Below are 27,663 nucleotides of genomic sequence, written 5' to 3'. Positions count from 1 at the left end.
ATATATATATATATATATATATATATATATATATATATATATATATATATATATATATATATATATATATATATTTACAGTGGAACCTCTACATCCGAACGTATCTACATCTGAATTTTCCAACATCCGAAGTAAAATTCGAGCAAATTTTTGACTCTACACCCGAATTTTATTTCGACACACGAAGTAAGCAATTTTCATCGTACCGGTTGTATCCGAATTTTTCGACACGCGAAGTACAATTCGAACACGTTCCGACTCTACACCCGAATGTTTTTTTCGACACCCGAAGTAAACAATACTCGTACGCGTAGTCGGTGCTCATAGCGCCTGAAGTGTTTTTTATTTCCGCCGATAGAAGGCAGCACATCGACCTCGGAGGGACGCTCAATTAGCGGGGCTTGGGTCAGTCCTCTGTTCTCGTCGGCTTCTTGCGGTTGTGCACTGTGCGTTCTGCTATTAACTCTGTTTTAATCGTGATTTTTTACGTGCATCCTTTAACGGTAATTTACGTAAAGTATGGGTCCTAAAAGGCTTAGTTTTGCCAGTGGTAGTGGTAGTGGTGAGAAAAGGAAGAAGGAAATGCTTTCTTTAGAAATTAAGCAGGAAATTATTGAAAAACATGAGCGTGGCGTCCGCGTGAGTGAACTTGCTAAACAGTATGGCCGTAATATGTGGACGATCTCGACAATCCTTAAACAGAAGGAAGCTATTAAAGCAGTGAAACCCTCTAAGGGGATCACCATAATTTCCAAACGCCGTACCCCCATCATAGAAGAGATGGAACGACTTCTACTAGTGTGGATTAAGGATAGAGAGATGGTTGGCGACACCATCACCGAGACCGTCATCTGCGAGAAGGCGCACGCCATCTTTACGGACTTGAAGGTGGAGAGCTCTGTGGGTGATGCTGGGGAGAGTTCAACCGAGCCTTCCTCAGATAATTTCAAGGCATCTCGTGTCTGGTTCGAGAAATTTAAGAAACAGTCCGGGATTCATTCAGTTGTTCGCCACAGAGAGGCTGCTACTGCGGACACAAAGGCTGCAGCTGACTTTGTCAAGAACTTCGAAAAGATCGTGCAGGAAGAAGGCTACGTAGAGCAGCAGGTGTTTAATTGTGATGAAACCGGGCTGTTTTGGAAGAAGATGCAGAGTCGAACATACATCACTGCCGAAGAGAAGAAATTGCCTGGGCATAAGCCAATGAAGGATCGGTTGACTCTTGCCCTATGTGCCAACGCTAGCGGGGACTTTAAAGTCAAGCCCTTACTGGTTTACCATTCAGAGAACCCTAGGGCCTTTAAAGCACACAACATCGATAAGGATCAGCTTCATGTTTACTGGCGATCCAATTCGAAGGCCTGGGTCACTAGGCAATTCTTTGTGCAATGGGTTAACCAAGTTTTCGGTCCTTCTGTGAAGAAGTATCTTCATGAACAGAAATTGCCTTTAAAGTGCCTGCTATGCCTTGACAATGCACCCGTTCACCCCCCCCCCCCCGAACTTGAAGATGATATCTTTGATGAATTCAAGTTCATAAAGGTGCTGTTTTTTCCACCGAATACCACCTCTATCCTCCAGCCCATGGACCAGCAAGTCATCTCTAATTTTAAGAAGCTGTACACCAAGCACTTATTTAAGCAGTGCTTTAATGTCACGCAAAGCACCAACTTAACTTTGCGTGAATTTTGGAGGGACCTCTTCAACATCGTGCACTGCTTGAAGATCATAGATCAGGCTTGGGTGGGATTAACTGGACGGACCCTTAATTCTGCCTGGAAGAAGCTGTGGCCTGATGCAGTTTCTCCCCGAGATTTCGAGGGTTTTGACCCCGAACCTGATCCCGTGGTCGGTGCAGCGGAAGCCGTAGAGGAAATCGTCTCCCTTGGCAAGTCCATGGGTCTGGAGGTCGACGCAGATGACGTTACGGAACTCGTCGCCGAACATCACAACGAACTTACCACGGATGAGCTCAAGGAACTCCATGCTATGTCGGAGCACATGAGTGATGACGAGGAAGGGAGCGAGGAGGTAGAACATGTGTTAAGTTCGGCACATATAAAAGAGGTGTTAGGAAAATATCAAGACGTGGTCGACTTCATCGACAAATACCATCCAAAGAAATTGCAGGTTTGTCGTGTAGTTTCTCAATTCGATGATGTTTGCCTAACTCACTTTCGAAACATTCTGAAAAGCCGTACCAAGCAATTATCTATCGATAATTTCTTTAAAAAAAACTGCGAAGCTAACTCGTGATGAAGAGGATGTAAGTGATTCGAAGAAAACGGCAAAGAGTGAAGCGGAAGAAAGTGAAACAAAGAAAACGGAAAAGAGTGAAGCGAAAGAAATTCAGTCATTTTTAAATGTAGAGAGTGAAAGTGATTAAAATTACGTAATCATCAAAAAGAAAAAAAGAAAATGTAAAAAAAAATATAAAATATATAAATAAAAAAAAATAAGCTAAGTTATGTTAAAGTTCACTTAGTGTAAGTTAGAATAAGTTACGGTAGTGTACGTTTATCGTAGTTAACCTCTCTACCTCCTCGCTGCCCGTCCGTCTCCTCTCTGCGTAGCAAGACTAACAACACCTGCGCTGGAGTTTCTAAGGTAAAGTGACGCTAAAAACCCGTTTCTTATTTATCATTTTTTGCTAATTCTTCTTATTTACATGCCTATTCTTCTTATTTACATGTCTATTATCTAATTTAGTGTTCATTATTCTCATGGGAAAATTATGTGTAGTAGTTTATTAACCCTGGATAGGTACGATGGGTCGTTCGCGACCCCGAGCGTAAAAAAAAAACAGGTTTTTCTCACGTGACTCACCCCCGTGACTGAATTTGTGGGTGATCGACCTGCAGGAGGTGTCTCCCCTACACGCTCTAGTAGTGTCCAGATGTGCATTGCTGTAGCTGTACTCCTTCCCCGATTTCTGAGACGCGTCGGGGTCGAGCGCGACCGAGTTTACCCTTCTAAGGTAGTTTGCATAATTATCAAAGTTATTACGTATTATGAAATTGTCGTAGAATGGTGCAACTTGTATAGGTTATCAGTTGTGGAAAGTCTTGGTGGATTGTTTGGCTACCATGTGCATTATTTTTTTTTTAGTTAAAATGTCGTTCATCACCACGAGGACCATTTTACCGCGAGTGCCCCTTTTTCATTTTTTTTCATTTTTTTGCCAAGTCATTTTTCCGTAAGATATTGCCAAATAGTGTCGTAAAACTTTTGCTTGTTTAGTGTTTGAAAGTGTGTCTAGATGATCTGGCTACCCATGCATGACTTTGTTTTTGTCAGATACGACGTAGTTATTGGTATATTGGGTATTTAACTGCGGTTACCAATTTCTGTTTTTTTTCAATATTTGTAAAAATTACTACGTAGTAAGGAATTGCCGTATATTATTCATTTTTTTTTCATGTTTATGTGTTAGAAAGTGTGCCTTGATGGTTGGGCTAACACGTGCATGTCTTTTTTTTTATCTGAGATGCCGTATATTAGAATGTCGGGCATTTTACCGCAAGTACCCCCTTTTTCATTTGTTTTTTAATTTTTTTGCCAAGTCATTTTTCCGTAAGATATTGCGAAATAGTGTCGTAAAACTTTTGCTTTTTTAGTGTTGGAAAGTGTGTCTAGATGATCTGGCTACCCATGCGTGATTTTGTTTTTGTCAGATACGACGTAGTTATTGGTATATTGGGTATTTAACTGCGGTTGCCAATTTCTGTTTTTTTTCAATATTTGTAAAAATTTACTACATAGTAAGGAATTGCCGTATATTATTGATTTTTTTTCATGTTTATGTGTTAGAAAGTGTGCCTTGATGGTTGGGCTAACACGTGCATGTCTTTTTTTTTATCTGAGATGCCGTATATTAGAATGTTGGGCATTTTTCCGCGAGTGCCCCTTTTTATTTGTTTTGCATTTTTTTGCTTAGTCATGTTACCGTAAGGAATTGGCAAGTAGTGTCGCAAAACTTATATTTTCATAGTGTTGGAAAGTGTTTCTAGATGATCTGGCTACCCATGCCTATTTTTTTTTAGCCAGATATGGCGTATATATAAGTATGTGTTCGATTTTCCTGTGATTGCCATTTTTTCGTTTTTTCCCATTTCTTTCAAAATTACTACGTACTAAGGAACTATCACAGAGTAATGATTCATTTATATGTTTATTTGTCGGAAAATGTGCCTTGATGGTTTGCCTAGCACGTGGCTGAAATTTTTTTTTTCTGAAATGCCGTATATTAGAATGGCCATTTTTCCACGAGTGCCCCTTTTTATTTGTTTTGCATTTTTTTGCTTAGTCATGTTACCGTAAGGAATTGGCAAGTAGTGTCGCAAAACTTATAATTTTATAGTGTTGGAAAGTGTTTCTAGATGATCTGGCTACCCATGCCTATCTTTTTTTTTTAGCCAGATATGGCGTATATATAGGTATGTGTTCGATTTTCCTGTGATTGCCATTTTTTCGTTTTTTCCCATTTCTTTCAAAATTACTACGTACTAAGGAACTATCACAGAGTAATGATTCATTTAGATGTTTATTTGTCGGAAAATGTGCCTTGATGGTTTGCCTAGCACGTGGCTGAATTTTTTTTTTCTGAAATGCCGTATATTAGAATGTTAGCCATTTTTCCGCGAGTGCCCCTTTTTATTTGTTTTGCATTTTTTCGCTTAGTCATGTTACCGTAAGGAATTGGCAAGTAGTGTCGCAAAACTTATATTTTTATAGTGTTGGAAAGTGTTTCTAGATGATCTGGCTACCCATGCCTATCTTTTTTTTAGCCAGATATGGGGTATATATAGGTATGTGTTCGATTTTCCGGTGATTGCCATTTTTTCGTTTTTTCCCAATTCTTTCAAAATTACTACGTACTAAGGAACTATCACAGAGTAATGATTCCTCTAGATGTTTATTTGTCGGAAAATTTTGTTTACTTTTTTTTTGATTGAATATCATCAAATTTTTTTAGCTAAAATATTATATTGTTTTACATTTTTTTTTTTTTTCGATTTTATTTCCCTTCAAAAAAATTTTTTTGGGTCAGAATTTCAATTTTATAGTCGTAAAATAATCGACAATTATCCAGCAACCCACCATACAATTTTTATGCATATCCAATAATAATTAGATTAGTAAATAACACCTTGAAATTGACATACCCTTCCTACATTTCAAGTGGCAGATTAGGGAGTCTGAGTCAGTGTGGTTGGCGGCCATTTTGTGGACATATCCGAAGCGTAAGCTGCCCTATCTATATATATTCTTGTTCCCTATAGAATTTGTGATATTTTGGTATATTTTTACCTGCATAAATATCATATTATATATTAAATATATGTATTTTTTTACGAAATTTCTAAGTACTCAAAAAATTACCTTTAGATATGGCCCCTGATATAAATGTAATTTACAAAATAATGAAGATTTTTTTTACATATTTCTATTTTAGGATAACATATGTTTATTCCCTAAAAAAATTAGCCACTTCCTATTTCATTTGGGTACCCAAAAAAATTCATGAAATTTGGACAAATTTTTTTGGCCAAAAAAAGTTACTCTTTTTTTCTCATTTCAGATCTTCACCTCCATGGGTCTGACTTCATCCAAAATACATCAAGATGTGTCCTAAACATTCAAGAATCAATTCCTAAAAGGATTTGTGTATATATGTATAAACCTTTTTTTTATGAATTTTTATGTCAGGCCTTTTTTTTCTACTTAATTTTTTAAAATATTTACAATAAATAGTTTTTCTGCAGATGAGTAGTATTTATCTTTACAGTTGTTTTAAGCATTCATTGAAGTTTTTTTTGGCAAAAGAAAAAAGGAGGTTACTGCAAAAACTGATTTTTCAAGAATTTTTTTTGGCGTCGGGGTCATTCGCGTCCGAGTATACCCTTAGAGGGGTGTCCGAGGAGCGTACCTATCCAGGGTTAAGAAGTTATCATAGGTTTTTGGGCTCAACCACGGATTAATCCTATTTCAATGCATTCTTATGGGAAAATTCGTTTCGACATCCGAACATTTTCTACATCCGAAGTTGGTTCTGGAACAGTTTAATTCGTATGTAGAGGTACCACTGTATATATATATATATATATATATATATATATATATATATATATATATATATATATATATATATATATATATATACATAGATATATATTTATATATATATATATATATATATATATATATATATATATGTATATATATAATACATATACATATATATATATATATATATATATATATATATATATATATATATACATATATGTGTGTGTGTCTTTGTGTGTGTATGTGCGTGTGTGTGTAAAATGTGTGTGTGTGTGTTTTGGGCAGCAATGTTTCAACAATGATGTCTTTATCTTTTTCTTTGTTATTTATTCTGTTCTCTACAGCATTGTTTTGACAAAGAAATACTTTTGTTGAAACAGTGATGAAGAGAACAGAATAAATGAAAAAGAAAAGTCATTGTTTCTTCTACCAAGGCCTTACACCTGAGAATTTGAGGAGGCTGAGAAAATATGGCAATTCCTGTAGGAAATACACTGACGTCATTTAAGCAGTCGACTTCAATGAATTATATATATATATATATATATATATATATATATATATATATATATATATATGTGTGTGTGTGTGTGTGTGTGTGTGTGTGTGTGTGTGTCTGTGAGCTCAAGCAACAATAAATGCAACTGTATCTAGTCCAGTCCATTGCAGGACGATGGCCTTAGACGTGTCAATTCATGCCTAGGGTTTAGCCAATTTTCATCAACATGCTGGCCAGTGCGGATTCGTGATGGTGGAAGATTTTCGTATGATTGCTCACAGCAAACCTAGCTAGTATGGGTGGCCCTGACTAGTACAGTTTTGCATATCATCAGCCGTTGCTGGTCCAGTGCAGGATAAAGGCCTCGGACATTTACTTCCACTTGCATCTGTTTATGGTATTTCTATGCCAGTCTATACTGGCCAATTTTCTTGGGTTATCCATCGTCTTCTCTTCCTTCCCCTACTTCATTTGCGATATCTAGGACCTCTTCTGTTCTTCTTCTTGTCGTTCTATTCTCTCTCATTCTCATTACATGGCCTGACCATGTCCATTTATTTTTCTTATACGTTCTTAGAATATCCTCTACTTGAGATTTCTCTTGTATCCATGGTGCTTTTTTTCTGTCATTTATTGTTATTCCCATCTTTATTCCTCCATAGCTCTTTAAGTTGTAACTACCTTATGTTTTAAGGGTTTAATAAGGCTCCAAGTTACTGATTAAATACTTTTCTTTCTAGAGAAAATTACATTTTACTTCTCATAATCCTATTTTGTTCACAACGAGTTTAACATCAATACCATGCTTATCCTTCTTTTAATTTCAGTCTCATGTGCTGGGGAGACACTTACTGTCTGTTTTAAGTAGGCATATTCATTAACAATCACTAAAGGTTCATTCATATCCCTTATTTGTTGTCTCTGCATTTTCTGTCCTACATTTCTGCTTTCTCTATTTGAATCTTTTATCACATTTTGCAATTTTTCCATGATTTACCAAACAGAACTATGTCACCTGAATATATGAAGTTATTAAGCTATTCCCCATTACTGTTAATTCCTACATTTTTCCAATCTATTTTTTTTATTTCTTCTAGGAATGTTGTGAATAACTTAGGAGAGATGGTTCCTCCTTATCTAATTCCTTTCTCAATCAGAATTTTCTCACTATCTTCATGTAATTTTAGGATGGCTGTACTTCCCATATAGATACCCTCCAGTGTTCTCACATGAGATTCATATATTCCTTGTCTTTGAAGAGATTTCATTACTGCTAAAGTTTTGAAAAAATTAAAAGCTTTCTTATAATTCACAAATGACATGCACAGTGATATGTCATACTCTGTCGATCTTTCATTTTGCTGGCTAATTACATGGATATGGTCAGTTGTTGAATACCCACTTCTACCTAATATGATCTTTGTAAATATTTTATATATTACTGAGAGTAAACTTTCTCAGGTCTTTTGAGTCCCAGTCCATTTATGTGAAATGCTTCAAACTGAGGAAACTATTTCCTGAGTGCATAGGTCTCCTCTGCATGACCTACTCAATCCACATTGGATACATCTGTTTGATGACTCATGGATAACGAGGGGGAGACTAACCATACCGACATGGAGAAGATCTTTTATGAGTTCATGGACTGTTTCAGGCCATTTTTTCATGCGGCCGCTCTCCAAACCTAATTGAGGTCTTTCAACCAGGACTTCAGAAGTGGGTTGATCAGTAAAGCAAACTGGAGAAGGTCTAAAATCCTTTCCAGGTGCCATCTGGAGGAAACAAGGGTCTGTAGAATTTTTTTTTTATCATTCATAAGATATTTCCCTTAGAGGCCTTTGGAAGGCCTAAGTAGATTTAGACATATTTCAGCAAAGAGCTACCTGCTTGAATACCTTCTCTAGATCTAGTTTTAATTTAGAAATGTTGGTCAGATATCCTAGATCCGGAAGAACTTGAAGGCATGATCTGTATATGTGGTGAACAATTCTCTCAGCTGATACAACCAGCCAGTCATCCAATTAGATGCTGACATGCACTCTCTGCAACCACAGTAATTTGATACCAACTTTGCTAGTTTTGTGAACAGCCTTGGATCTATACTGAGACCAAATTATATTACTCTGAACCTTTAGTACCCCATCCCTAGGCAAAACGGTAGGCGAAACCAAAAATGATAATCAATAAAGATGGGCCAGTATCTCCCTTACATAATGAAGAACAAGTGTCTGCCTATACATATATATATATATATATATATATATATATATATATATATATATATATATATATATATATATATATATATATATATATATATATATACATATATATATATATATACATATATATATATATATGTATATATATATATATATATATATATATATATATATATATATACGTATTGTATATTACCTGTCATACTAAGCAGCATTGCCAAGCATATAACTCCTCAGTCTCTTCCCGTCCTCTGGTAGGGGGAGAGGTTGTACTCCTTCCTTGCTGAGAGGGGTTACCTTGAGAGGTACAGTACACTTGGCAACTACAGGTACACAATCTCCTATACACACACACATACACATACACACACACATATATATATATATATATATATATATATATATATATATATATATATATATATATATATATAAATATATATTTATATATATACATATATATATATATATATATATATATATATATATATATATATATATATATATATACTGTATATATATGTGTGTGTGTTCATTTGCATGAATATTTTACGGATGCAATTATTATATGTCACTCAAAATCTAAAGACAGCCTATCATAATCTTAACACACTTTCCTTCAGGATGAACTATAGCTATGTTGTTCCATTTAATATTTTGTATTAAAAACTGTTTCAAGCCACTGTCATATGGCTCTTTATCAGGGCTGCAAATATTAAACAATATCACCGCACTTCAATATAGCCATTATGATGGTGAATATTAGAATGGAATATATACTGTATACTGTATGTGCTAACTCACAAAATAAGAACAGATTTTGTTAAATGATATTCGTTAAAGTCTTCCATAAATTGAAACTTTAGAATCAATTTTGAAACATGAGGATGATCTTTCACAAAGCTTCATAGGATTTTGATTTCTAATACCAGCAGCTTTCTTCTTCAATGATGTACATGATCCCACTGTTACAACGAGTTCAATATCATTTCTTCAGGGCTATCATCATTTGTCTCAATGAAGTCTAATCAGAAATGCAGTTTTATTCCCCCTTAAAATCTAGGCTTGCAAATCTTGTTAATTGCAATACTCCACATGACCATTTATGTCCTTTCTACCCCAGCATTTTCCAGCTCTGAAGTAGCTTATGCATTTCCATCAAAGGTATCCATGCTATTTCAGTTCTTTCTCCTATGAAATGTAATATACCAATATCATAATGGCTTTTAAGTCACAACTTATTGGCTGTTTTAGTTTGTCCAAACCCATACAAATAAGGAGTGTTTTCCCCTTCAAAAATCTAGAGTTGTAAACCTTGCTGGTCACCGATTCTACTTCACCTTCGAGCAGCATCATTCTTATACCTGTAACAAATTGTAGTCTCATAGCAATAGTGTTCTCTGCAATGAAGTACCTTCAGTATTTACATCTATGTATCCATATCTTTCCACTATTATATATACTTTTTGGGTATGATATTTTATGTATGCAATTACTGTGTGTCATATATTTGGTATTCAAAATACAAAAACAACATAATATGACTCACAACACCTCCCATTCACACTTCAGGAAATATCAAGAATTGCAACAATCTTGTTCTATGTTCTGGTGCCATCAACTGTTTGAAGCCACTATCATAATTATGGTTCTTGATCAGGTCTACAATTATTGAACAATGAAATTACACTTCAATATAAATTTTATGATAATGAAAATTAGAAGTATAGAAATATGTGCAAACTCCAAAAATAATTCTAAAATAATAATAATTTTGATATAGGATCCCAAGTCAGACTCCCACAGCTGCCTCCTCAAACGAAGTGCATGGTCCTACTGTTTCAATTCTTTTTATTCAAGACTGTCCTCACTATTTGAATGCATTCCTACCTCTAAATATCTACTTTTAAGCTAAATTGTTCAGCAATTTGAATAGCCCTAGAGGGGCACAACTTCCATTATCAAGGAATACCTCTAGATAAGATCACAATAGTCACTACCTCATTTATCCTTCAACTGCTAAATCATGGATGAAACTGCAGCGTAGAAAAAAATAAAATTATTATCCTAAATGTTTTTAAATCTATTTTTCTCTTCACAATGGTTAGATATGAAATGAATTCTCCACATTCGTTTCTGTCCTGTATTAGTTGTAGGTCTTCCTCTGTCTCCCCAAATCCCCTGTGCCTTAATAAGGTCTTTGTCTTTCCATTTTCATATATATATATTACTTCTCTGAACAACTACTGTACATCTCTTATCATAATGTCCAAACCAACAACACCAGTCAAGTTTTAAGCATTTTTAAACCATCTGGATACCATATCACGATATGATATTCCCATCATACTTCATTAATTAATTTCTGCATTTTGATTTAACAGTACTCCTTATTAATATCTCTTAATTTTTTTGGTAGTGTACATGTGTCTTTGCTCTCTCTACTAATGAGATGTCAATCACTCTGTATCTAGAGGGTAGCTATTTTTTGCTTACTTTACTCCTGCTTCACATTCTTGTGCATTTCGCAAATAATCGAAATATACTTTTTTCAAGAATTGTATCTCTAACACAACAGGGCACTTAACCATTCCATCTTCTCTATTTGATCTTGTTAAACATTTCATTCCTCTATTATGATAAATGGCAAAGAGCTCAATGCTGATCATTGGTCATTGATGGACTCCCAACATTATACCTAAAATTTGTCTGATACCACTTGTCTTTTCGATATAAGTAAAACTGACTTGACAAAATATTTTCATATTCCTTATGGCCAATCTATTACTTATCTCAGTACTCTGTTGAAATGTTTTCATGATTTGCAAATGAGTGATATAATTGCTTCGTACCTTTCCTACCTCCTTATAAAGATTGCTTATTTAATATTTTCTTACTCTTCTGATTCCATACCTTCCTTTATTAGGTTCTTATACACTCTTGTTAACTCATGGACGATAAGATCTCCTGCTACTTTTATTTAACTTATTATTCCAGATGGTCCTAAGGATTTTCCCTTTTTTCTTCTCCAGGGTCCTTTCAGCTGTTATGGTAAATATATTAAGTAAACCTCACCCAGTTTATATTCAGGTTCCTCGTTCAGAATATCATAAATAAAAACACTGCCACAATCATTCCATTATTTTTTTTATTTACCACTTATTTTTCTCTTATACCCCCTTTTATAAACTTTGACCATTTAATATCTTTTTTATTACTTCTATGCTACTTTGTTTTCCCTAATATTCTATTTTCTGTCTGCTGTGTTGCTATTCTGATTCTATTCCTCTCCACACCTTTTTCTCATTGCTTATTATTGTTCTTCTTATTTCCCATATATACTGTACATCTCCATTTCCTTTCCCGCCTGTTTTCTGTCACAGCTTGAAATCTTTGACTTCCCTGATTCCATCACCAAATTTCTCTACATACTTTCTCTGAAGCCTTTGTATCTCCTTCAATGTTTCTCCTTGACTACTTTTTGGGCTATATTCGCCAACACTTTCAGATACTCCTTTTTATTTTCTTTGGCATTGCCTAAAACAGAGCTGACACGTGTTGAAATGAATAATTGAATTCATTATCTCTGTTAAACACTTCATGCAGAAGTAATGAGATAAAAAAAATTTTAATTGTAAAAATTGCAGTAGTTTGAACTACAACTGACAACTTTATTCAAAACAATAATTTTCAATTATTCAGTTAAGAAAACGTGTGTAACGCTCTTGGTCAGAATTACAAAGGTATAAGGAATGTTATATTAGATAACTCACTCAAATAAAATGAAATGAGTTATATACTAGAATGTGTGTATATATATACTGTATATATATATATACATATATATATATATATATATATATATATATATATATATATATATATATATATATATATATACACACACACACATATATATATATATATATATATATATATACATACACACACACACACATATATATATATATATATATATATATATATATATATATATATATATATATATATATATATATATATATATACCATATACTGCAATAACAACAAATGCAGCCAATTCTAGTCCACTGCAGGACAAAGTTCTCAGACAAATCTCTATTCATGGCTGGGGTTTGGTCGGTTTTCATCACCATGCTGGCCAGTGCAGATTGGTGATGGTGGGAGACGTTTGGCTGATTGCTCACATCAAACCAACCTAGTATGGGTGTCCTGATTAGTACAGCTTTGCTGATTATAAACCATCTCACCCCGTTAAGTTATCACACTTAGAAAGGGCGAGTGTTTGGTGAGTTTTGTGTGTGTGTGTGTACATACATATATATATATATATATATATATCATCTATACACCTATTGACGCGAAGGGCCTCAGTTAGATTTCACTAGTCGTCTCTGTCTTGAGCTCTTAATTCATTACATCTCCATATATCATCTCCCACTTCACACTTCATAGTTCCCAATTATGTAGGCCTTGGTCTTCTAACTTTTCTGGTGCCTTATGGAACCCGTTAAAAGTTTAGTGAGCTAATCTCTCTTGGGGGTGTGAAGAGCGTTCCCAAACCATCTCCATCTACCCATCACCATGATCTCATCCACATATGGCACTCGAGTAATCTCTCTTATAGCTTGATTTCTAATCCTGTCCTGCCATTTAACACCCAATATCCTTCTGAAGGCTTTGTTCTCAAATCTAATAAATCTATTGGAGATTGTTTCATTGTCATAAAATGACTCATGTCCATAGAGTAACATAGACCTCACTAAACTGATATATAGTCTGATTTTTTCAAGTAATTTCGGGCAATTTGATTTCTGAATTTTACTTAACCAAGCCATTGTCTTGTTTGCTTTTACAATCTTACACTAAACTCCAATTCTCATGACCCTGTATTGGAGATCATAATTCATAAACACTTAAATGATTCTACCTCGTTAATCCTTTCTCCTTCCAATATTTCATCTACCATTGCATATTCCGTTCTCATCATCTCTGTCTTTCTTCTACGTATCTTGAGCTCAACTTCATGTGATATTTCATGCATTATAGTAAGCAAGCATTGCAAATCCTGCGGTGTTCAGCTAATAAGGACAGCACACACACATATATATACACAAAAATAATAAAGTTATCACTTATATATTGTATTCTGTAGGCCTAGTCGTTTTTTTTTTTTTTTTTCACTAATATATTACCAACTACTTTACTGAAAAACTGAAAGAACAAAGAATTCTACTTGCTTATTCTAAATGGGGTGACAATGATGATACAATGATAATAAGTGATCATCAAAACTAGTTTGCTTGAATGAAGGAGCAAACAAAGAATGAAATATGGAAATCAACTGTACAATTTCTGGCATGAGGTCAGACCGCTCGAGTAATTATCAAAACTAAGTTGATTTTAGCTTCTAAATAGTTCAACAAGTAATAGTTTTTAGTTTATAGAAATATTTTGGTGATATGTGGAAAACTTGTCGTACAGGACAATGGCTTACCGGCAAGATCTGTTATATTGACATATGCTCCGTGAGATATCAGCAACTTAGCAACTTCTGTAACATTTGGAAAAGTGTTATCACCGAGGCAATGCAAAGGTCGATGGCCTGGAAACGAAAGTGAAAATGGGCTTATTAATATCATGCAAGGTTCATTAACCTTTTAAATCTCAAAACACTCACCTAAAAATGGTATTTCAAGAAATTTGAGAAATTTTATTCAATTCATCTTATTAAAAAAAAAAAAGTATAGTATCTAGGAATTCAAAACTTCTTCTATCGTTTAACTGAATAAATTTCCATTTCATGAATATATAAAATATAAGAAAAAATACAATATTACTGTACTGGATATAAAATACATCCAGTGGTTTTCAAGGGAAAAAAAATTCTTCGATGGCACTCAAAAGGTTAAAGATTCATTTGCTTTTAGTTAATTGTTGTCAATTAGTACTCACTTATTCAGTGAAAAACTATATTCCCTTGTTGGAATACCCTCTTACCGATGTTTTCTGCTACATTCACATCTGCTCCAAGCTCTATTAATAATTCGACAACCTTTGTGTTCCTATTTGTAACAGCCATGTGCAGCAAAGTTTTTCCTGAAAGGTATACAAATTTTTTCATCAATTGTATTTCATCACTAAAAGGGTTTTAAAAACCATAAATGCTATACTGCATATTCATTTTGAAATAAAAATCCCTCTGAAGTTTTACAGCCTTCACTCATAACAACATTAATAAGCCTCATGATCTTAAATATTTTAAGCAAGATTTACTAAAATATGCATAAAGTTTTTGCAACAGCAATGAAAATACACATCAGGGGTACTCTATAACTATGTAAAGTTTGCCTTTAATCTTATCACTTTTCTATGATTCTACAAATTCCTTGGCCCGGGGGGGGGGGGGTATGCAGGTAACCCGCGCCTCTCCACTTTCTCAACGAAGTGCTTTAAGCCGGAACTAACTTTAATTGTAATTCATTCGGTTGTGGGAAGTTTATTTTTGTGCTAAAATATTCCATAACTAATGGTGGAATTCTTACAAAGAGTATATCAAATAATATAACGGATATTGTCTTAAATATTTTTCATAGCAACAGTAAAGGTTACTAAAACGTAAAAGCAGCTAAATTAAATCAATTGCAGGATAAATGAACGCGTTGCAAGATACTCATTTCCTAGCGCAGAGTTTAAAGTTCTAAAACCTATTTAAAACTGCAATATAAGAAAAGCAAAATCTTGGTATCCGCGTGTTATACAATAATCCCAAATGAAACTTGCATTCGTAATCATTTGGATTTTCATAATCATCATGACTTTCTTGCCACCAAAAATATAATTTTTTTTTTTTTCAAAATTTTTATCCAGAACACAGATAAATTAGTTGAAGCTATTGCCGCAATGTAACATTAAGAAACCACTGAATTTCCAATTAATTTGTTTAGAAAATCAGTTGATAGCTTCTGTTTCTTTGAAAACTAAGTTGATTGGGAAAATTATAAATTAAATAGTTATTCAAAATATGAAAGCACATTTCATATGCAGCACCATCAAATAATGAAAATGATTCTGAATAGGAATTCTATTAAAACTCTGCAAATGTTGAATTTCCGTGAATTTATATAACTGTCCATTTAAAGTCCTTACAAATTTGAAGACTTCAATTTCATTATAACAATTTTAGAAACAAAAGAATTATAAAGGTGCGTCCACACTAGAGACAAAAGAAGTTGGCAACACCAAGTACAACTTGGTAGGCAACAAGTTGAGTTGTTCTTTTGTTGACGAAACATTGTTGTCAACATCTAGGTAGCGTTTTATTGGTGATATGTTGGTAACTCTGGTGTGGACAAGTGATGTAGCCTAGTTGGATTTAGGAAATTATCGGAGCAGGCAAGCACTCGAGCAGACACAAGCCGACGACTAATATATTTAGTCTTGATGTCTCTAGAGACATGGACGGCTTTGCCAAGTCGACTCTTGTTGCCCAACAATCTAACAGACAAAATTCCATACATTGTTGTTGATATGTATCTAGATGCTGACTGCAAGGTTTCGGACTTTGTTGACAGTATGTCTGTAGACAACCTGTCGATTGGGTGGGTGCATCTTTATCAAATCATTTAGAGAAATCTCACGTTTCTTCTGGATAACAAACTACAATTTCACTGCAATGTGATATAGTGATAACATTCATCTAAACCATATCAGTTTCAATCATAAAATTCATGAAAGTTTGAATTTCAATAGTTTAAAAATAATAACAAGTTCAAGCTTTGACTAGATGTTAAAAGTAAGTTATCGTGGCTTTGGAATTGGATCACCTTAGCCAATGTCTTGGTTAGTTGCCTATGATTACCTAGAATACATCAGGACTATCTGTGCCTTTTTCTTATTAACAATAGTCTAAGGTTCTTTAATACCTTTGTATCAACCGTGTGTCACACGATCGTACATAGTTCATTTTATGTATATATTATGGTTGTATCTTCGCTCTTCCCTCGCACTAAAAAGAACCTGAATAAACATGCCTGTTTTTCTCACCGTCAACGGTGTTAGTTTTGAACATGAAATTTCCTGTTGCCTTGAGCTTTTGTATATAAAGGAGAGTGTTCTATAATAAACTCGCTCATTTGCTTTCATCCTGTCTTTGAGTCACAATCTTCTCTCAGCCCGTCACATTGGTGACCCTGGAAATCGACTCGCTCCTCCCGCCTTCCACCCCCCCTCGCCCCTCCATCGTTAGTACTATGGCGGACTCTACAGAAGTTAATGCCGCGGCTCCCCCATTGAAACTTTCATCATTCGCCAGCGGAGAAGCGTTTGCTTGGTTTCAGCGCGCAGAAGTGCACTTTCGCATCAAGGGCGTGACTCGCTCAACCCTCAAAGCAGATTATGTTCTCACGGCGATACCCGAGGACACCTTCCTGGAAATATCCGACTGGCTTTGTGAACAAGGAGACACCTCAATAGTGTATGACGCCCTCAAAACATACCTGCTGCAGCAGTACACGCCGTCGCCAGCCGCCCGTATAGCAAAGCTTTTTTAGCTCTCTCAACAACCGTTGAGGACCAAAGGGCTTCGCTCGCCCTCAGGGAAATGACCAGTATAGCTCGCCTGCAACCTGCCACAGACGGCTCTCCTCATGAGGTGAACCCGAACCTGTACGCGCTGCTATACCCGATGTCGATAGTTTACCTATAAAGGACTTGATGACCAAAGCCGACGCCCTTATGGACTGTCACTTCAAGACTTCCATCAGGGCCTCCACACCTAACAGAGAGGACGCCTATTCAATGTCAACTGAAGCTGACGTGAATGCCGTAGGACATACACGCCTACCCCGTGACGTGCCGAAGCGGCGACAAAGCCACCCACCACCCACCACTCGCTCGCACCCCAACCAACGACTTCTACAGCCACTTACTACCTCCCATCCACCGCAGTTTTGCTACTACCACTTCAGATTTGGGGCAACGGCGAAGAAATGTGCCAAGGATTGTCAGTGGCCAAAAAACGTGTAAGTAGGCCATCGCTCGTGGCGGTGGCCTCCCATGTTTCTAATCTTTTCTTTTTACGTGATGCAGGAACGAGCGTGCGATTTTTGGTAGACACGGGTGCTTGTCGTTCTCTTTTGCCAAGGGAACTCTTCAAGACACGACGTAGTCGGTCTACGTCTGCCGACGTCCACTTGGTAGCTGCCAACGGATCTGTGATACCCACCTACGGTTACGAGAACCTCACATTATCGTTTGGAAATGGTAAATTTAATTGGAAGTTTCTTGTTGCTGACAACATATTGCCAATCCTCGGTGCGGATTTCCTATCCCATTTCCACCTTCTGGTCGATGTCGCCCACCGACGATTGGTCAACGCAGACTCGTCCGTGTCGACACCTCTTCAACCCGCCTCCTCCAACCTCTTTCTCCACATCAGCTCACCCACGGATGCCTACGCCCACCTCCTTACGTCGTTCCCGGAAGTTTTCCATCCAGAACTTCGCCAAACCCCCACGGACCCCCAGTCTTCGCAAAATTCAGACGTCTGGCACCGGAACGATTGGCAGCCGCCAAACAGATGTTCGCCGAAATGGAGGAAATGGGCCTTTGCCAAAAGGCCTCCAGCCCATGGTCGTCATCCTTACACATCGTACTGAAGAAAGACGGCTCCCTCTGTCCGTGCGGTGATTACAGGCGCCTGAACATGCTAACAGAACCGGATCACTACCCCCTCCCAAATATCGCCGACATGACCTCCTACCCGCACAAAGCGAAAGTTTTCTCTACGGTCGACCTCCTGAAGGGGTATTATCAGGTGCCTAAGAACCCAGAAGACATCCCCAAGACTGCCATCACCATTCCGTTTGGTACATACACCTTCAATCACTCCTGTTTTGGTCTTCGTAATGCTGGGGCCACGTTTCAACATCTCATGGATGGCATCTTAGGGGACCTCCCCTTCTGTGTATGTTATGTGGACGACATACTTGTGTTCTCCTCCTCAAAAGAGGAACACCTCCGTCACCTTCGCATCGCGCTTGAACGCCTGCAACAAAAGGGCCTTGTAGTCCGGTACGATAAGTGTACCTTTGGCGCCAACGAAGTGTCATTCTTAGGGCACCGCATCACTCCTGAAGGAGTCCATCCCCTCCCTGAGAAGGTAGCAGCCGTTCAGGACTTCCCCGCACCCTCGACGGTCAAAGCTCTGAAGAAATTCTTGGGCATGAACAACTATTATCACCGTTTTCTGCCAGCCATTGCCGCCACTCTTGCTCCCCTCAAGGGCAAGCCAAAGGACCTGAAGTGGGGTCCCCTTCAAGAAGCTGCCTTCTGCAATGCAAAGAAGGCCCTATCAACCACTGAAGCTCTCACTTTTCCTATCCCACATGCCCCTCTCCTTCTTTCCACTAATGCCAGCGATGTCGCTATTGGTGCAGTACTCGAGCAAGTGGTCAACGGCTCGCCCTGCCCATTGGCCTTCTTCAGCAGAAAACTGTCCAAGGCAGAATCAGGTTACTCTACCTTCGATCGCGAATTGCTGGCGGTGCACTATGCTGTCCGTCACTTTCGCTATTTCTTAGAAGGGACGCCCTTCGTCATTCGCACAGACCACATGCCTCTGGTGCACGCCTTCACTCAACAGTCTGACGCCTGGTCCGCCCGTCAACGCCGACATCTCTCCACCGTGGCTGAATACAATTGCACCCTTCAATACGTCCCTGAGAAAATGAATCCCGTTGCCGATGCCCTGTCAAGAAACACGTTGGCTGCCGTTCAACTGGGATTGGATTACAACGCCTTGGCTGAAGCCCAACGACAGGATCCAGAGTATCAAGCATGTAGGACATCCTGCACATCCTTCCATTGGGAAGACTTCCCCTTCGAAGACTCCAACACCACCCTCCTCTGTGACCTTGGATTCCTGCTCTCATGCAGGTGTTTGATTTCATTCACGGCCTTTCACATCCCTCGTGCCATTCTACTGCACAGCTGCTGAAGATGAAGTTCATTTGGCACAGCCTTTCTAAGGATGCTAAGGATTGGGTCCGCGCCTGTACTTCTTGCCAAACTTCCAAAGTACATCGACACACGGATTAAGGAATAGGCACCTTTCCTCAACCTCAGCGTCCTTTCGCACACATTCACGTCAACGTTGTAGGCCCCCTTCACACATCAAAAGGACATCGTTGCCTGTTTACCGTCATCGACCGCTCCACTCGTTAGCCTGAAGCCATTCCCATGGGAATTGCAACGTCTGTCTCATGTACATCTGCCTTACTCTCAGGATGGATTGCAAGATTTGGTATCCCCGAGCATATTACTTCTGACAGGGGTACATCTTTCACCTCTCAATTGTGGACATCATTAGCGAATCTCCTGGGCATCACCCTATATCAGACAACGGCCTGCAACCCCGCTGCCAATGGAATGGTTGAACGTTTTCATAGCAACATCAAAGTAGCTTTGATGTCCCGCTGCAAGGATTGTAACTGGTTTACTCAGCTTCCCTGGGTCCTCCTGGGACTAAGGACCACTCCTAAAGACACCCTCGACGTCTCGGCAGCTGAAATGATGTATGGCGACCCGTTGGTCGTCCCTGCCGAATTTTTTTCTTCTACAACCTACTCCGACAATCTCCAGCGCATACGTCACGTCGTGGGAAAATTTACTCCATGCCGCCAGACTTACAAGCCCTAAGCGAAGCATCACATACCGACAGACTTGCACCCCACAACGCACGTCTTCCTGCGCAACGACACTAGCAAGCCACCGCCAACGCCCCCTTACACGGGCCCTTTCCTTGTGATCCGACGCAGTCCGAAGGCATTCCTACTAAACATTCGTGGCAAAGAAGACTGGTTCTCCATTGATAGACTTAAACCGTCTTATCTCCTGCCAGATGACCCGCCTACAGTTCGCCTCTCTAGATCAGGGTGCCCTATTTAACATGTACAGTATGACATTTTCAGGGGGGGAGCCATGTACCAACAGTGTGTCACACGATCGTACATAGGTCATTTTTTATATATTATGCTAGTATCTTCGCTCTTCCTTCGCACTGAAAAGAACCTGAATAAACATGCCTGTTTTTCTCACCATCAACGGTGTTGGTTTTGAACATGAAATTTCCTGTTGACTTGAGCTTTTGTATATAAAGGAGAGTATTCTATAATAAACTCACTCAGTTGCTTTCATCCTGTCTTTGAATCACAACCTTCTCTCGGCCCGTCACACCTTTTTGGGGGCAATAGTGTTGTGTGGTCCCCATGGACTCTCTTGTTAAAGATTTGAATAGTGAATTCAGCATGAATCGAAATAGCAAAGTAATACTGTCTCTTTTGTCCAGAGCCAGTGTTTCAACGTGCAGAACCCAGATGATGTCTAAAGAGAAGACCGTTGGGTTCAGGCTCTATTGCAACCATTGCAATTTCTTAAATACAGAGATTCGTCTGATAACCGATAAGACATCAAAAATCAATAATAATAATAGAGACAATATTACATGTGAGCTTAGTTTATACCAAGCCATAATCCTTAGTCTTCATCGTAAACAATTAATATCGATTACCGAATTTCATTATTTGCGAGTGATTATATCTACTTTTAAGCTAAGTAAAAGTTAATCAAACTTTAAACTATTTATCCACTATTTTTAGTGATCGATTAAACCATCAATAAAAATCAACATAGTATCAAAGCTAACCCATATTCTTCTCATAAAATTCATAGGGAGGGATTTTAAGAACTTTCTTGAAAGAATTACGTCGAGGACCTTGCATTACAGTACAAGAATAGAGAAGTTTATTTTCCCATCTACATTGTGTTTGGTGGTTTGTTTTGAATTCTTTATACAGCACATGACATCATTCACTCCCAGCTTTCATAACTTAACACTTATCAAATTTTTATGACATTTTTCCCGCTTTCTTATAGATTGTTGCCGAACCTAAGTGTTGGTCGCATGTGATAATTTTAGGCTAACATACCATAGATATGTTTACAGTCATGCTTATAGTTACCCGTGTATGGTGACAGCAGCTCTGATTTTCCTGCAGGCTTTTAAATATTTTAGAATAAAATCCTTTTTCACCCCTCTAGGTAAGTGTCAAGCTAGTGTTGCATAGTGTCTTTTGAATTTATTTAACTTGACGTAATTATTTAGCTTGATATATGAATGTTTTCCTCCACTGGTAAGTCATAACATGGTATTGTATATGTAATGTTCCAACAGTTTTATATATATATATATATATATATATATATATATATATATATATATATATATATATATATATATATATATATATATACAATAACATCTCCCAGGTTATTTAACAAGCTAAATTTTGGTTATTGGGACTTACGCTCTCCTAAGAATTGCCTTATTGCCTTATTTTTTGTTTGGGTTCCCCCAGGTCCCTCAGTGTGAGGCACCTCGTATATCCACCAGAAAGTTGCTAATGCATCTTCCGGTGTATTTTGCATCTTCCAGTCTTGGATGGTCTGGGATGCATCTTAGGTATTTATCGAGCTTATTCTTAAACACATCTACGCTCACTCCTGATATGTTTCTTAGATGAGCTGGCAGCACATTAAATAGTCGCTGCATTATCGATGCTGGTGCGTAGTGGATTAATGTCCTGTGCGCCTTTCTCAGTTTACCTGGAATATTTTTTGGCTCTTTCTGATATTTTAAGCTCCTTGATGTTTTCAGTAATTCCTTCTATTTGCTTCCATGCTTGTATTATCATGTAGCGTTCTCTTCTCCTTTCTAGACTGTATAGTTTTAAAAATATCCTTTTGGTAGTGTGGGTACCATATCACATTGCAGTACTCGAGTGTACTACGTACATAAGTTTTGTAAAGCATAATCATGTGTTCAGCTTTTCTTGTTTTAAAGTGTCTGAATAACATTCCCATTTTTGCTTTACATTTAGCCAACAGTGTTGCTATTTGGTCGTTGCATAACATATTCCTATTTAACATTACACCAAGGTCTTTAATTGCTTCCTTGTTTGTGATTGTCTCATTATTAGGTCCCTTGTATGCATACACCATTCCTTCTCTGTTTCCATAATTTATTGATACAAATTTATCGGAGATAAATACCATCCTATTTATCTCCGCCCATTCATATATTTTGTTTAGATCTCTTTGTAGTGAGTTCCTATCTTCATCACAAGTAATTTCCCTACTTATTCTTGTGTCATCGGCGAAACTTCTCACTACGGAGTTTTCAACATCACAGTCTATGTCTGAGATCATAATAACAAACAGCAGTGCAGCTAATACCGTACCTTGTGGCACACCCGATATTACCTGGGCTTCATCTGATTTCTCGTCATTTGCAACCACTATCTGTTTTCTGTTTTGCAGGAATTCTTTTACCCATTTTCCTATCTTTCCCATAATATTATGCTTTCTCATTTTTTTCTCCAATATGTTATGGTCTACCTTGTCAAAGGCTTTTGCAAAATCTAGATAGATCACATCTGTGTCTTTTTCATTTATCATATTTTTGTATATGTTTTCATAGTGTGCTATCAGTTGGGTCTGTGTACTTTTTCCAGGCACAAAACCGTGTTGACCCATATTAAACAAATTATTTTTGACCAAATGGTTCATTATTTTCTTTTTTATTACCCTCTCATACACTTTCATAATATGTGATGTTAGACTAACAGGTCTATAATTTCTTGCCTCTAGTCTTGATCCACTTTTGAAGATAGGGGTTATATAAGCTAATTTATGTTTAACATATATCTCGCTCATATCTACACTCTGTCTTAGCAGTATTGCAAGCGGCTTTGCGATAGTGTTTGCAGTTTTTTTAACAAAATCGCTGGAACTCCATCTGGTCCGGCTGCCGATCCATTTTTAATTTCGTTTATAGCCTTGACAATATCTGCTTCATTAATATCTATATCCGTTAGATATTCAACATTTTCTTCTCTCATTTCTGTTTCATTATTCTCATTCGCAATTCTTGGCGTGAACTCACTCTTATATTTTTCTGCTAATATGTTGCATATTTTCTTTTTTTCATTCGTTAGCCGTCCTTCAATTCTTAGAGGGCCTATTTCTATTCTCCCTTTATTCATCTTTTTTGCATAGGAGTAAAGTACTTTGGGGTTTCTTTTTATATTTTGAAGTATTTTCTTCTAAGTCCCTTTTTTCATTTTCTTTCGACTGTATAATCTTTTGTTCTGCATTTTCTATCTTACATTTTATTTACCTCATTTTCCACACATTTTTTTTCTTTTGCAAGATTTTTCTTCCACTTTCTAATTTTCTGAAATAAGATCCTACTGCCTCTTGGTATGCACGTCTTTTGTTTATTGTTTTTTTTTCGGTACATATTTTTCAACAATTTTCTCCAGTATTTTGTACAGTATGTCCGTATTTACCTGTATATTATCACTTATAAATACATTTTTCCATTCTTTATTCAGTTCTTCATTTATTTCTGACCATTTTATATTCTTACTGTAAAAATTATATTTTCCATATCCTTCCCAAAGTTTTGTGCTTTTATTAATTCTGCGATCACTTGCTTTGGAATGAACTATCAATTCTATGACATTGTGGTCTGAAATTCCCGTGTTATACACTATTATTTCTTTAACATAATTCACCTCATTCACAAATACTAGATCTAGGACATTTTCCTTTCTTGTTGGAATGTGGTTTATTTGTTGCATATTATGTTCTAATAGCATATCCTGAAGCTTTTCAAATTGCCTCTTATCTTCTGCGCTACTATTACTCTCTTTTTTATATGTATACATACAACCACTTTCTTCTATCCGTTCTTTCCAATCCACGAAAGGAAAGTTAAAATCTCCGGATAGGAGTATATTCCAGTCTTTATGGTTTCTACATATATCATCTATTTTTTCTATTATTATGTCAAACTCCTTAGTATTTGGGGGTCTGTAAACTACAATATTCACTAGTTTTTCAAATTCAAATTCTACCGCAATCAATTCACATTCTGTGTTGCTGTATTTTTCACAGACTTTTCCTTGATTTATGTCTCTTCCATATATTGCGGTTCCCCCTTGATTCCTATTTTTTCTGTCTGATCTATAAGTTTGGAAACCCTTTATCTGGTCATCACTGCCAGTCTCTTGGGAATACCATGTTTCACTTATATTTAATATATCTATTTTTTCTATTTGGGTTAGTTCTTCTATGAACTCTATTTTCCTTTTAGAGTTACTCGTGACTAAACCCTGTGCATTCATCACTATTATGGTTTGTGTTTCATTCCCATTATTTAATATTGGTAATAATATGGATTCTCCCATGCTTCCTTCCTGTTCTGATATGATGTTCTTTTCTTCATTTCTCGGAATTCTGCCATTAAAAAATCCAACTTTTCTATAATATTTGTTCTTTCGCCTTCATATTTATTTTTGTGTGTAAACCTGCAATTATCCCCATATCTGCACCAACCCCTGGCATTGTAGATGCATTCTTTGTAGTTGGGCTCTATTTGTGGAGATTTGGTTTGAAAGGCCTTTTTTGGTGCATAGTGCGGTATATACGCGGCCTGCTTTTTTGTTTCTTTTTTTTGTTTCATTTTTGTTTTTCTTTTCAGTTTGCTGAGTTTTCTTACTCTCATTCATAGTTGCAGGATGCATATATCGACATTTTTTGTTGAAACTGCATCCTTTTCCTTCTTTTAGGGTTTTGCATATTTTTGGATGGAGATCTCCGCATTCGTCTCCATATCCGTCTAAATACGCACATTTACCATATATTTCATAATTATGGCATATCTTTGGATACTTGTAGTAGCATCTTTCGCCAAATTTGCAATTCCCTCTTTTCAGCCTATTACAGACTATATCTTTCTTTTCTTTTTTTTTCTTGTTCTTGCTCTTCCCTAAAAGTATGTAGGTCCGGGTAGAGTCTCTTGGGTCTATTATTTGTTTCCATCTGATAATCTATTTCTTCATAAGTATGTTGTTGGATGGCATCATAAGTTATATCAATGATTTCCTCTGCATCCTTACACATATCCTGTTCATTTTTCTCTTCTTCTTCTTCTTCTTCTTCTTCTTCTTCTTCAACTATTTGCAGCTTTAGTCTCGACTTAATTATATTTTCTATCCAGACTAAGCATGTTGAGCAGAATACCTTTGTGTCTCTATTTTTTATTTTTTGCTGTATTTCAGCACATGTGGGGTGTGTTGGAACATGACAGGCATTACATTTTCTAATCAGTTGTTGAGGATTATTAATGGAATACCATATCTTACATGTATTACACCATTTTGGCATTCTTTTTCCCAATGCATCAATCAGCATATTCACCATATTGGACTTGTTATTGTTCTTTGATGGAATGTGTTGATTGATGTAGACTTTCTTTATAAGTCTCTTTATCACTTGGATCTTCTTTGGAATTTCTTCAATTATTATACTGATGTTTTCCGCAGATTTGTTCCAGTCTATTGGATCATATTGTTTCAATATGTCTGCGAATATTTTTCCGTCACACCGGTTGGAGTTACTAGTGACATCTGTTATTAAACGGTCGAGCTCCTGTTTCGCCAAGTCATGGAATTTGCTTTTGCTGACTCCAGCGATGTCTCTCCACGAGTTGCCTGTGTTATACAATGCCATCTTGATCAGATTTTTATTAATTCACAAGATAACTATCCTATGCCGACGTTTTATCCCACTTTTCTGCCCTCAAACTAAACACCGACTATTCACGAAAACTTGTAGCTATATTTCACTCGATAGCCTTTTGTTATCCGCGTTAAATCAGGATATTTTTAGGGACGCACAAGTGTTCGCTTCACCGGCACACAAATACAACTCAGAATCAATCTTTACTAGAGAGTTGCTCTTTCATACTATTTATCTAATTATTACCTAAGATAGAAGATAGGAAAGAATGTTTATATACATCTGAAACAAGTTATAGGGAATAAGGGGTGATCAATTCAGAGCAGTCAAGGGTCGATCTAGATAGCTGATGAACTCGACATTGTTAGAAATACCCGAGTTACCTGACCAAATGTCCTGAGATGGAAATAGATTGCTCCTGAAATGGAATCTAAAAACTTTAAAAAATTTCAAAATATTTACTCCAGACAAAGAATTTTTCCAGATGATTATGACACTGTCTGAATTGATTATACAGTAGACTTTTCCACTTGACGTCATGGAGTGAACTCTGCCTGATTGGAGGAAATAGAAAGATAAGCAATATCTGTTGTATGATAACTGACCATGGGGGAGAGGAAAATTGAGGAAAGCACTTATTACTAATCTCCTCTAAAGGACTATCAAACTTAATCTTGATGATCCCCAAAAATTTAGGCTAAGAAGAGGTTGGTGTATCTAGGAAGATACCACAAAATATACTATAACTGGTTATATTTTGCCTGGTAATACTGTAATCCCAAGATCTTAATCAATACTAGAAGTTTGGGAGAATATATATTTACTGAAAATGGCCTCTATGCAGCGAGAAATAGAATGTGGAAAAAAATTGTAAACACTGCATTAATTGCCGGAGATCCAGATTATCCACTCAGCAATGGCAGTCATTGTGCAGGCCTAATCTAAGGTAAGGCTGCTTACGATCTAGAAAAGGTAGAGGTAGAGAAGGTCCTCTAAACTGACCCTTTATGTTATTTATTTTTGCCCCCAATTCCTAGTGGCTAAAGCTAAGGCTATCACACATGCAGTTAATAGTTCGCATCCCTCGAAATGAAGAAAATTATTTAAACTCTAACTAAAAAAAAGGAGAGAGCCTTTAATTGTAAGGCTTCGGCATATAATAGAGGTCAGAAAAATGCCAGAACGGGCCCATCAATCGGATCTGTTAGCAGAGGCATTACGACAGTC

The 27,663-nt window shown here is 36.8% G+C and overlaps 1 protein-coding gene across 2 annotated transcripts in view; it reads right to left on the bottom strand.

Moving 5' to 3' along the window:
• LOC137653963 (uncharacterized) overlaps positions 1-27,663 on the bottom strand; it is a 225,151-nt gene that overhangs the window by 51,483 nt on the left and 146,005 nt on the right. For both annotated transcript variants that reach the window (XM_068387600.1, XM_068387605.1), the window contains exons 13-14: positions 14,791-14,889; positions 14,288-14,395 (exon numbers count right to left, since the gene is read on the bottom strand). In XM_068387600.1, coding sequence (XP_068243701.1) covers positions 14,288-14,395; positions 14,791-14,889 — 207 coding nt within the window. The remainder of the gene's footprint in view (positions 1-14,287; positions 14,396-14,790; positions 14,890-27,663) is intronic.

This window comes from Palaemon carinicauda, chromosome 1, assembly GCF_036898095.1.
Source record: "Palaemon carinicauda isolate YSFRI2023 chromosome 1, ASM3689809v2, whole genome shotgun sequence".
NCBI classification, from domain to species: domain Eukaryota; kingdom Metazoa; phylum Arthropoda; class Malacostraca; order Decapoda; family Palaemonidae; genus Palaemon; species Palaemon carinicauda.
Note: the sequence above shows the minus strand (reverse complement) of the source record. Positions and strands in the feature narration are given on the sequence as shown.